Source organism: Carcharodon carcharias, chromosome 22 (genome assembly GCF_017639515.1).
Source record: "Carcharodon carcharias isolate sCarCar2 chromosome 22, sCarCar2.pri, whole genome shotgun sequence".
Lineage (NCBI taxonomy): Eukaryota > Metazoa > Chordata > Chondrichthyes > Lamniformes > Lamnidae > Carcharodon > Carcharodon carcharias.
The window spans coordinates 30,960,832-30,974,081 of record NC_054488.1 but is presented as its reverse complement, the minus strand read 5'-3'; the positions used below and the strand labels follow the sequence as shown (position 1 = coordinate 30,974,081).

General features: G+C 43.1%; 1 protein-coding gene across 5 annotated transcripts in view; it reads left to right on the top strand.

Moving 5' to 3' along the window:
* Nucleotides 1-13,250, top strand: part of LOC121293974 (phosphoinositide 3-kinase regulatory subunit 6-like) — a 129,639-nt gene that overhangs the window by 77,619 nt on the left and 38,770 nt on the right. For all 5 annotated transcript variants that reach the window (XR_005946661.1, XM_041217475.1, XM_041217476.1 and 2 more), the window contains exon 11: nucleotides 2,825-2,911. Coding sequence is in view for 4 of the 5 variants with exons in the window: in XM_041217475.1 (XP_041073409.1) it covers nucleotides 2,825-2,911 (87 nt within the window). In the remaining variant the exon portion in view is untranslated. The remainder of the gene's footprint in view (nucleotides 1-2,824; nucleotides 2,912-13,250) is intronic.

The window sequence follows — 13,250 nt, the reverse complement described above, 5'->3', positions numbered from 1 at the left end:
TGGATCAGCAGGACCAGCATTGCCTGGCGCTTCCACACGTGGCACTTAGGTGCTACATCTTCCACCTCATCAGCTGCAACTAAGGGTTTAGTACAGAAACATCAATGTCCACTCAAACACTCATGAGATGTCTGAAACATACAAATGCAGCATAAAGGAAACACCCTCAGCCATGGTCAGAAAAGTGGACTTTATTCAGTCCAACATCAAACACAAACGTAGCTCAGACGTACATAACTATTTTTTTCCCTAATCTAAGGCCAACACCAAATCACCAGTGACAAACCCGTGGAGTGCCTAACGTGCCTTATGCTTTTGTTTACGGGTGCTACGTCTTGGTGCCGCCCCATCACTCGGAGTGGCTTGTGAGACAGCCTGCTGACTCTGCTGTCCTGTTGGCCTCGATGACCTTGGCTGGTGTCCTCTGGCCCGTGGAGCCCATGATGGCCCCGCGTGGGAGGGAGTGGCCAGTTCCAGAACTGGCACCTCCCCAGTCGTCGCAGCCTCAACGGATGCAACGGTCACTGGCAGAGGGGCGGAGGAGCTGCTGCCCTCATCCGGAGCGCCCTGAGAAGAGCTCACAGCAACGACAGGCAGTTGCTGCTGACGTGTGGTCACATTGGACCTCCCTGCTCCCTACAGATGCTTGGGCATCGAGTGGCGACCCTTGGTGCCCAGAACATCTCCCACATTGGGAATAACCACCTGTGGTCATCACCACTGTGAGGGCTTGCAGGGCAGAGCGTAACCCAATCAGAAGATTTTCCATCCGATCGAAGGCCCCGCTCCATGAGAGTTGCCAATCTCTCAGTGGAGGAAGTCTGAAGCTCTGTCCTGAGGTTCATGCCTTCACTGACACTCTGCCTGGACTCCTCCATCACAGAGACCAACTGAAGCACACCCTCATGCAACCCTGCCAGATGCTCCCTCGCGTCCTGCCGCTTGTCCTGCAGCTGCTGCATGGCTGACATCTCCAGAGACACATCATCAGTGCCCGACTCAGCATGTGCCTGGTCCCCTGCAGTCCTCCGGCGGCGGCAATCGGCTGCCTGCCCATCAGGGGCAAAATTCAGCCCATAATGAATGTACCAATTGCAGTAAATTGTGAAATGGTGTGATACACATTTTCTGCTCATGAAGATGCAATCTCTGGCAGGCAATTTATGGTGTATTAAATCAAGTATACCATTTAAACAAGGAGAGGGAGTGAATCCATGCCCCTCTTATGCACCATATAGAATTGGATGGAGTGACATCTGCTTAATCTGCTTAGTCTGTTAAAAAATAAGGGCCCCTAAAATACACCAGCTTAATTATGGTCGGAGTTCTCTGGAATGACCATAAACTCGGCCAACGGAGACCGTCAGCTTCCAGAGATCATTCTGGAATGACCTAATAGGATGGAGCTTCTACACCACCTGCCCCCCACCCCCCACCAATGTGCCATTGATGTTACAGAGGGATAAGCTGCGAAGAGCCTCAAAGGCCATGGTTCCCAAATCCTGGAGTTAATGGAAGTCCACCTGGTCTCACGAGTAAGCCAACACAGGCCTCAGAGTAAGTGGGACCCACCTAGGGGGTCCAGGTGGGGATCAAGACCATAGTTACAAATGCAATGACAAATATTAGAAGCCAGCTTTTCTTGGCCCTATCACCTGGTCTATGGAGAATGGTGAAGTCAGCAGTAACCATGGCAAACAGATCCCAGCACTGACACCAGGGAGTAGCCCCACAGATTTTAAGGGCCATGATTTAACTGTAGAGGGGCAAAATGAGGGGGAAAATATATTTCATTCAAAATAGAGACAAAAACTCCAACAGCAAGTTTCCAAATGATATTGATGTAGAAATCACTGCCCAAACACCTGTTGTATTTGGGTGGCTTTCTTTTATTCATTCATGGGATGTGGGCATTGCTAGCAAGGCCAACATTTATTACCCAATCCTAATGCCTTTGAGAAACTAGTGATGAGTCGCCTTCTTGAACCACTGCAGTCATGTGCTGAAGGTACTTGCTCAGTGCTGTTAAATATGGAATGCCAGGGTTTTGATCCAGGCACTTGTGGCATGAATGTTACTTGCCACTTATCAGCCAAAGCTTTAATGTTGTACAATTTTTGCTGCATGCAGACTTGAACTGCTTCATTATCTGAGGGGTTGCAAATGGCACTGAATGCTGTGCAATCATCAGTGAACATCCCCACCCTGACCTCATGATGGAGAGAAGGATGATGGAGAGAAGGATGATGGAGATGAAGCAGCAGATGATAGGAAATAGGACCCTGCCCCATGGAACTCCTGCAGCAATACCCTAGGATTGAAATGTTTAGCCTCCAACAACCACAACCATCTTCCTTTGTGCTGGGTATGACTCCAGCCTGTGGAGAGTTTTCCCCTGATTCCCATTGGCTTCAGTTTCACTACAACTCCTTGATGCCACACTGGATTAAATGCTACCTGAGATGGACCACCCACTTTATCATTGTAGACAGTTGCAAATGCTTCAGCCTTGTCATTTGCACCGACCTGCTGGGCTCCCCCATCATTCAGGGTTGGGATGTTCATGAAGTCTCCTCACCCCACGTGTTGTTTATTTGTCCACTACCATTCACAACTGGTGGGAGGACTGCAGATCTTGATTATTTTATTTACTATGCCTACAGAGGGATGCCCACTTAACCAATCATGTTAAGCATTCATAAACTTATATCTGCAACCATTTCCAAGATAGAACTTTTATTTATATTGTGCTATTTTATGGCACAAATGGACTCAACGTGAGAACATAGATATTGAAGTAGTTTTTTTTAATTGATGTTTTTAGTGGCTGCTCCAAATGACAGGCTGCAGAATATTCTACTGCCAAACCCAGAGATAAGCTTTTTCATGTGGAAAGAAGATGACCTACTCTGTGAGTGTATTTTGTTCGAATGCTGTAATGTCTGTGATAGGATTATGAGATGTATTGTGCATATTTGATTTAAAAAAATATTTCATGCAGCATTCTGAATTAATATGAGCCTTTTCAAATGTACAAATAAGAATCTTTCTAAAATGGTAATGAAATATATAATTATTGAAATGTAAGGATGAAGGTTTTTAATTTGTTATTTTACAGGTGTAGGCCATTGCTGTTTGACAGATTTGTTCTGGAAGAGAATTTATCATACGAACATATGAATTAGGAGCAGGAGTAGGCCACTCAGCCCCTCGAGCCTGCTCCACCATTCAATAAGATCAAGGCTGATGTGATTGTAACCTCAAACTCCACATTCCCACCTATCCCTGATAACCTTTCAACCCCCCTTGCTTATCAAGAATCCATGTAGCTCTGCCTGAAAAATGTTCAAAGACTCTGCTTCCACCATTTTTGAGGGAAAGAATTCCAAAGATTCGCGATCCTCTGAGAGAAAAAAATTTCTCTTCATCTGTCTTAAATGGGTGACTCCTTATTTTTAAACAGTAACCCCTAGTTCTAGATTCTACCACAAGAAAAAACATCCTTTCCACATCCACTCTGCCAAAACTGCCTTTTATTCTGCTCAACTCTAGTGGATGTAAGGCTAGCCTGTGCAACCTTTCCTCATAAGATGACACTCCCTTTCCAGGTATTATTCTTGTAAACCTTCTCTGAACTGCTTCCAATGCATTTACATCCTTCTCTAAATAAGGAGATCAATACTGTACACAATACATTGGTCTCATCAATGCCCTGTATAACTGAAGCATAACCTCTACTTCTGTATTCAATTCCCCTTGCAATAAATGATAACATTCTATTTGCTTTCCTAATTACTTGCTGCACCAGCATACTAATCTTTTGCAATTCATGCATGAGAACAAAGAAAGAACAAAGAAAAGTGCAGCACAGGAACAGGCCCTTCGGCCCTCCAAGCCTGTGCCAATCATATTGCCTGTCAACTAAAACATTTTGCACTTCCGGGGTCCGTATCCCTCTATTCCCATCCTATTCATGTATTTGTCAAGCTGCCTCTTAAACACCACTATTGTACCTGCTTCCACCACCTCCTCTGGCAGCGAATTCCAGACACTCACTACCCTCTGATATTTAGTTTTAAACAGGTTTCACTTCTGATTTTATTTAATTTGATATGAATACATATCCCAATGATAAAAGCAAACTTAGGCAGGAACGCGGCGTTGAGGTTGCAGTCAGATCAGCCATGACCTTTTTGAACTTGCCCTGGACATCTCCTTTATAGTTTTCTCCTCTCACCTTAAATCTGTGTCCTCTAGTAATTGACTCTTCCACCCTGAGAAAAAGCTCTGACTATCTACTCTGTCCATGCCACTCATAATTTTGTAAACTTCTATCAAGTCGCCCCTCAATCTCCGTCGCTCTAGTGAGAACAATCCAAGTTTCTCCAACCTCTCCACATAGCTAATAACCTCCAGACCAGGCAGCATCCTGGTAAACCTCCTCTGCACCCTCTCCAATGCCTCCATATCCTTCTGGTAATGTGGCGACCAGAATTGCACGCAATTTTCCAAGTGTGGCCTTACCAAGGTTCTATACCGCTGCAACATGACTTCCCAGCTTTTATACTCAATACCCCTGCCAATGAAGGCAAGCATGTCATATGCCTTCTTGACTACCTTATCCACCTGTGTTGCCACTTTCAGTGACCAGTGGACCTGACTACATAGAGGAGCCCTAGATCCCTCTGCAATCTCTCACCGTTTAGATAATGTGCTTCTTTGCATTCTTCCTGCCAAAGTGGACAATTTCACATTTTCCCACATTATACTATATCCATTGGTAACCTCCTTATATCCTCTTCACAGCTTACTTCCTTACCTATCTTTGTGTCATCAGCAAGTTTAGCAACCATACCTTTGGTCCCTTCACCCAAGTCATTCATATAAATTGTAAAAAGTTGAGGCCTCAGCCTATATCCCTGTAGCTCACCACTCATTACATCTTGCCAACCGGAAAATGACCCATTTATGCCTACTCTGTTTCGTATTAGCTGTCCAATCTTATGTCCATGCCAATATGTTACCCTCTACACCATGAGCTTTTATTTTCTGCAATAACCTTCGATGTGGCACCTTATCTAATGCCTTCTGGAAACTTAAGTACGGTACATCCACAGCACACGTTACTTTTTCAAAGAACTCCAATAAATTGGTTAAACATGATTTCCCTTTCACAAAACCATATTAACTCTGCCTGATTACCTTGAATTTTCCAAGTGCTCCACTATAATGTCTTTAATAATAGCTTCTAACATTTTCCCTATGACGATGTTAAGCTTGTAGTTTCTTGCTTTCTGTCTCCCTCCCTTTTTGAATAAAGGAGTTACATTCACTAATTTCCAAGCTAAGTGAGCCCTCCCCAAATGTAGGGAATTTTGGAAAATTAAAACCAATGCATCAACCACCTCATTAGCCATTTCTTTTGAGACCCTAGGGTGAAGTCATTCAGGGCCCAGGGACTTGTCAGCCCTCTGCTACATCAATTTGCTCAGCACCACTTCCCTGGTAATTTTTTTGAGTTCCTCCCTCCCTTCCATTTCCTGATTTACAGCTACTTCTGGGATGTTACTCGTATGCAGTTTAATGAAGTCCGATGCAAAATATCTTTCAATTCATCTGTCATCTTCTTATTTTCCTTATTAATCCCTCAGACTCACTTTCTATAGGACCAATGCTCACTTTGTTAACTCTTCTTTTTTAACAATAGAAACTCTTACTGTCTGTTCTTATGTTTCTAGCTAGCTTCCTCTCAAACTCAAATTTTTCCATATTATTAATCTTTTATTCATTCTTTACTACTTTTTATAGTTTGTCCAATTGTCTGACTTGCCACTCAGCCTTATGCAATTAAATGCTTTTTCTTTAAATTTGATATTATCGTGGATTTTTTTTATAAATAACCATGGATGGTGGGTCCTCCCTTTGAAATTTCTCTCTCATTGGAATGTATCTATTCTGTGTATTCTGAAATATCCCTTTAAATGTCTGCCATTGCATTTCTATTGGCCTATCTCAGTTCATTTTAGTTCACTCTGCTTTCATGCCCTCATAATTGTCAATATTTAAGTTGAAAAAACACTAGTCTTGGACTCTTCTCTCCCTCAAACTGAATGTAAAATTCAATCATATTATGATCACTGCTCCCTAGGGTGCCTTCACTATGAGGTCATTAATCAATCCCATCTCGTTGCACAATATCAGGTCTAGTATCAGATTAGTAAACTCAGGTTAACAAATGACTTAAACAGATACTTGCCGATATCTAATTTAACCTGGTTAACAAAAATCTCTCAATCTGTTTTAAAATGAACAATGGATTTAGCATCAATTGTCATTTGCCAAAAAGATTTCCGAACTTCTACCGTCCTTTGCATAATAATTTCACTCCTTAAATGTCTGTCCCTATTTTTTAAGCTCCACAAGTTAAAAGAAGAACAAAGATAGAACAAAGAAAATTATTGAGGTTGCAGTCAGATCAGCCATGACCTTTTTGAACTTGCCCCGCACATCTCCTTTATAGTTTTCTCCTCTCACCTTAAATCTATGTCCCCTAGTAATTGACTCTTCCACCCTGGGAAAAAGCTTCTGACTATCTACTCTGTCCATACCACTCATAATTTTGTAAACTTCTATCAGGTCGCCCCTCAATCTCCGTCACTCTAGTGAGAACAATCTGAGTTTCTCCAACCTCTCCTCATAGCTAATAACCTCCAGACCAGGCAGCATCTTGGTAAACCTCCTCTGCACCCTCCCCAGCACCACCATATCCTTCTGGTAATGTGGCGACCAGAACTGCACGCAATATTCCAAGTGTGGCCTAACCAAGGTTCTCTACAGCTGCAGCATGACTTCCCAGCTTTTATACTCAATACTCCTGCCGATGAAGGCAAGCATGCCATATGCCTTCCTGACTACCTTATCCACCTGCGCTGCCACTTTCAGTGACCTGTGGACCTGTATACCCAGATCCCTCGGCCCTTCGATGCACTTCATTTTTTAAAAATTCTTTTTTAAAAGTTCTTTGGTGGGATGTGGGCATTGCTGGTTAGGCCAGCATTTGTTGCCCACCCTTAATTGCCCTTGAACTGAATGGCTTGCTGGGCCTTTTCAGATGGCAGTTAAGAGTCAACCACATCACTATGGATCTGGAGTCACACGTAGGCCATTCCAGATAAGGACAGCAGATTTCCTTCCCTGAAGGACATTGGTCGACCAGGTGGGTTTTACAACAATTCCAAATGGGTTGATAGCTCCATGGTCACCATTACTGAGACTAACTTTAGATTCTAGATTTTATTAACTGAATTTAAATTCCATCAGCCACCAGCAACAGTGGTGGGATTTGAACCCATGTGCCCAGAGCATTAACCTGGGCCTCTGGATTACTAGTGTCACCACCATACCACCACCTTCCCCTAAGGAGGAGCTTTGATAATTTTCAGCCTCACTTTATAAGACACATTACCAGACATTATCAATGTCACACTGTGCATGTAATTTAAAAGAATAACTTACATTTACATAGCATTTTATCATATCTCTTAAAATGCCTGAAACACTTCACATGCAATTGTTGAATATGATGTGGGAAGAAATAGTCAATGGTCTGAATCCTCTATAAAAGATTCTACAATATCAGAAAAAAACTAAACATTAGCTGAGTTAATCAATTTGGAAAGGAGATGGAAATCTTATAAAGGGCTAAAAAGTCTTAAAACAAATAAATTCTCAGGAATAGGATGAAACTGAAAGAGATAAAGGAGTCTTAATGCACTCGACAAAAAATATATACAGTCGATGTTGAGCAGGAATCAAAGTGAACAGGTGCTGAACTACGTAGACAAAACAATAGGATTTTTGTTGGAGGAGGTGGATACATTTATGGCATTTGATCAAAATGCACCTTGAATGCTGTACTCAGTTCTGGTCATTCCAGAAGAAACATTCAAGTAGTCATTTGGTGGTACAGAACTTTGAGTATTGCTGAGAAAAAGAAACATGCTATTGAAGTTTTCCATCTTGCACTCATCAGGACAGCTATGCAAGATAAACCAACAGTAAAGGGAACAATTTATACTGCATGAGAAGAGAAAGCTGATTGGTTGGCAAGTGGACTCTGATTGGCAGAGTTGTTGCCTTGGAGAGTGCAGCAGAGAACAGCTAACTGCCAAGCCTTTGCTTCAAATTTAAACCAGGCAGGTCACCTCTGATTGATCAAGACAGCCATGGGGAATGAACCATGGAATGGTTGACCGCCAAGCTTTTGTTTAGTTGGAAGAGGTGTAATATACAAACATACTTCTTCTGTCTGCAAAGGACAGGACCCTGCGTGTGAAAGTACGTGGTTTCTGGCATGCGTAAGTGAGTCGCACTATGAGCTCCCCTGATAATCTTAAATTGTACATACACAGATCCATTCCTAGACATTCCCATGGTCTAGTAGGGAATTGAGTGGAAATAAGGGATTCCTGTTGGTCTGGTCTATGCATGTGCACAGCTGGCACAAATCATTTCTTCTATAGATCTCGATATTCCCGGTCACCACACAGCAGGTTGGGCTCGTGCTCTGCATAAGGTGATACCTATGCAGCCCTGGTAAATTTTCTTTCTAGAATCTCTGGTCAGAGTGAGACCGGAATCACCAGCCTCTCGTCATACACCAGCAGATCAGTTATGGTGGTGATTTCTTTGCTCGAAGTATATTTTCATTACTATTCCACTGGCACACTGCTGTGTTCAACCTTGCATGCACAAAGGCAAATGCAGTCCTTATCCTACATCTGCTCTTGGCGTATTTGTTGTTTATTTTGAGCTTGCTGGCAATTACGCTGCCACGAACTGAGAACAGTACTCTCTTGTTGACTAGGTTGATATCCTGTGGTGTGGAGAACAGTGGCCATGGACAGTGTGTCAGCTGTCATTTATAGCTTGCCCTGGACATACACTGTTCCATAGGCGAAGAGCATTAACATCAAGCGAAATCTCTGCATTCTTGTTGGCATTCTGGCAAGCTCCTTTATGTCCAGTAATGAGACTAATGCTTTGTAGTTTGTCTGTCTCAATCACAACTTTTAGTCCGATGACATGATCAGGGAATTTCGCACAAGCCCATGTGCCTGGGAGAGCCTTTTTCTCTATAGTGTTGGATAGTGCCTGAGACACATAATAGATTGGTCTGCAGCACCCATTTAGTTGCTCTTGAAACAGTACTGCCCCCAGCCCTGTAGATGAGGCATCAGCTGCGATTGTGGTTGGTAGGGATGGGTCATAATGAGCCAAGATATCTGGTGAGAGCAGCATGTCTTTAATTTGGTGGAATGCCAGCTCTTTGTGTGTCCCAGCACCATGCTTAAGCCTTCTTCAATAGGTTTCTTAAAGACTCCATGATTTCCACTAGCTTCAGCAGAAATTTTGCCAGCTGATCTACCATACCAGGAATAGTTGAAGATCTGGGATGGATTCAGGGATCAAATTCACTGATGGCCAATGTTTTTTGCAGGTCTACCATTATGCCCATACTACTCACAATGTGGTCTAAAAATCAAATGGTCATTTTGGAGAATTCACACTTATCGATAATGGTCAGGCCTTCTCCCTGCAGACAATTCAAAACTGCTTTAATCCTCAGTTTGTGTTCTTCAGTGGTTGCTCTGTGGACAAGGATGTCATCCATGTGACATATTATGCCATTAAGACCCTACAAGATGTTAGACATTATTCATTGAAGAATTTTGTGCACTGAGGTTATGCCACACAATTAAAGCAAAATCTGCTGAATGGATTAATAAAGGTTGTTAATTTATATTTTTCATCTAATGGCATCTGTCAAAAGCTGCTTTTGGCACTCTGTTTGAGAGCATAGTACTCTTGGACAGCTTAGTTGAACTGTATTCCACAGAGGACATTGCGTGAATTTCCCTAACCACACCCTTATTAAGTTGAGTCCTCACAAATTTGAAGGGACTCGATTGGTTTAGAAAGCAGAACCATCCAGGGGCACCACTCTGCAGGCTTGATGGGAGAGATGACTCCTATCTTGGTCATCTTGTCAAGTTGCAATTGGACCTGTTTCATCAGTGGATGTGGAGCCTTCCTGGGTATGAAAGGACACAGGTTTATCATCTTTCCTCAAAATTATGGTCTTCCCAGACTAGTGAATAGTTTTGGAAAGTCCTTTTTGAAGTCAGACCCAGATCCTTGCTGATTAATTTCCTCAACCTTTTGGATGAGATTGAGGTTCACGCAGGCGTTTTGACTTTGAAGAGTGAATTCCTGATTGTGAAGAACATTTATTGTTTCCTGTATCTTTGTTCTTGTATTGGAGTGTTGCTTGCAACGTACCTTTGACCTGTAGCTTGAGCCCTCCTGGACCATATAACTGGGCTGGCTTCAGGTGTGCGTTAATAAGCAAGGTTCGTTGTCAGACACTTGCTCCTGTATCCAATTTGAAATTAGTGATATGTTCATTGAAAAAAATACCCACATTCTAGAATGTATATCTGGGTCTTTGATCTCAGCCAGGAAACACTTTTATTTCTTGTTGATATTCAATTTCACTGATGGCCCTGTGTGTGAAGATTCTCACATTATCCTCCATATATCTAGAGCTTTTAGTTTTACACATCTTCCCAAAGTGTCCAAACCTTTTGCAATGAAAGAATTCTGCAGTGCTTACAGGACACTTCTCACATCTGTGGGGCTTTTTGGCACCTCAGCGCTAGCTTGGTATGATGGTGTCCTGAACTTCGCTCCATATGGTGTCTTCTTCCCTGGAGTTTTTGACAGTCTTTGCTCAAGGAGTCCTCAGTATCAACTCTGGACCCCATGATGTCTCATGGCATCAGGTCAAACATGGGAAGGAACCCCCTGCTGATTACAATGTACCACTTCCCCTCAGCTGATGAAACAGTGTCCTCTATGTTGAACACCACTTGGAGGAAGCCCTGAGGGTGGCAAGGGTGCAGAAATACTCTGGCCAAGGGACTTCAATGTCCATCACCAAGAGTGGTTCAGTAGCACCATTACAGACCAAGCTGGCCAAGTCCTAAAGAACGTGGCTGCCAGACTTGGTCTGTGGCAGGTGATGAGGGAACCAACAAGAGAGAAAAACATACTTGACCTCATCCTCACCAACCTGCCTGCCACAGATGCATCTGTCCATGACAGTATTGGTAGGAGTGACCACTGCATAGTCCTTGTGGAGATGAAGTCCTGTCTTCATATTGAGGATACCCTCCAGCATGCAGTGTGGCACTGCCACCGTGCTAAATGGGATAGATCTCGAACACAGTATCTTCACAATGCAGAAGGAGGCCATTCAAACCATCGACTCTGCAGTGGCTCTGAAAGAGCATTCTACCTAGTTCCACTCCCCTGCCTTATCCCCATAACCGCGCACATTCTCTCTTTTCAGGTAACAAGCCAATTCCCTTTTGAATACCTCAATCAAACCTGCCTCCACCACCTTCTCAGGAAGTTTGTTCCAGACTCCAATCACCCTCTGGGTGAAAAAAACTTTCCTCCCATCACTTTTACTCCTTTTGCCCATTATTTCGAATCTGTGCCCTCTAGTTCTCCCTCCCACTATTTACCCTGTCCATACCCCTCAGAATCTGAATACCTTGGTCAATCTCCTCTCAGCCTTCTTTTTCCAACGGAAACAGTCCCATCCTCTCCAATCTATCCTCATAGCTACAGTTCCTCACCTTGGGAATCATTCTTGTGAATCTCCTCTGTGCTCTCTCCAATGCCTTCACATCCTTCAAGTATGGTGCCCAGAACTGGACGCAGTACTCCATATGAGGCCAAACTAGTGTCTCACACAAGTTCAACATGACCTCCTTACTCTTGTACTCAATGCCTCTTTTAATAAAGCCTTACATACTATACGCTTTACTAACTGCTCTCTCAACATGCCCTTCCATCTTCAATGACTTATGTACATATACACTGAGGTCCCTCTGTTCCTGTGCCTTCTTAAGAGTTTCTTCCTTTGTTTTATACTGTCCCTCCACATTCGACTGCCAAAATGAATCACTTCACGCTTCTTTGCATTGAACTTCATCTTCACATCATCTAGAAATTTTGAAATCATGCCCTGAACACCACAGTAATATATATCAGGTAGAGCAAGGGTCCCAACACTGATCCCTGGGGAACTCCACTACAAACCTTCCTGCCATTTGGAAAACATCCATTAACCACTGTTTCCTGTCACTCAGCCAATTTCTTATCCAAGTGCCTACTCTCCCTTTTATTCCATGAGCTAGAATTTTGCTCACAAGTCTGTCGTGTGGCACTGTATCAAATGCCTTTTGAAAATCCATATACACCACATCAACAGCATTGTGCTTATCAACCTTCTCTGTTACCTCCTCAGAAAACTTCAGCAAAATATGATTTTTCCTTAATGAATCCATGCTGGCTTTCCTGCACTTGTCTAAGTGACTATTGATTTTTGTCCTGAACTACAGTTTGCACAAGTTTCCCTACCAATGAAGTCAAACTGACTGGCCTGTAGTTGCGAGCTTTATCCTTGTTCACCTTTTTGAACAAGGGTGTAACATTTGCAATTCTCCAGTCCTCTGGTAGCACCCCTGTTTCTAAGGAAGACTGGGAGATTATCATTAGTGCCTCTGTAATTTCCACTCACTTCCCTCAGGACCCTAGGATGCACCTCATCCTGTCCTGGTACCTTATCAATTTTAAGTAAAGATAGCCTTTCTAAAACCCCCTCCTTCTCATTTGCAAATTCTTCTAATATACCAGTTACCTCCTATCTCACCTCAGCCTGGGTATCTGACCTCATCTAAAGACTTACTCTAATTCTATTAAACCCTCCAAGTATTCTATTTACCTTGATACTACTCTCTGTTATATGCTCCTTATCAGTTAACACTTCTCTACTTCCCACTGCCAGTTTTTCTCCTCTCTGAATTTCCCCTCAGGTTCACAACCCCTGGTCAATCTAGTTTAAACCCTCTCCGGCAGCACCAGCAAACCTCCCCAAGACAGGTTAGTCCCAGTTCTGTTAAGGTGTTAAACTGTCCTTGTACAAGTGCCACCTCTCCCAGAACTAGATCCAGTGCCTCAGAAATCTAAAGTCCTCCCTCCTACCTCACTTCTCCAGCCACATGTTGAACTGCTCAATCTTCCAATTCTTATTCTCATTAGCACATATCACTGGGAGTAATCCTGAGATTACTGCTCTTGAGGTTCTGCTTTTTAATTCCCTTCCTAACTCCCTAAAG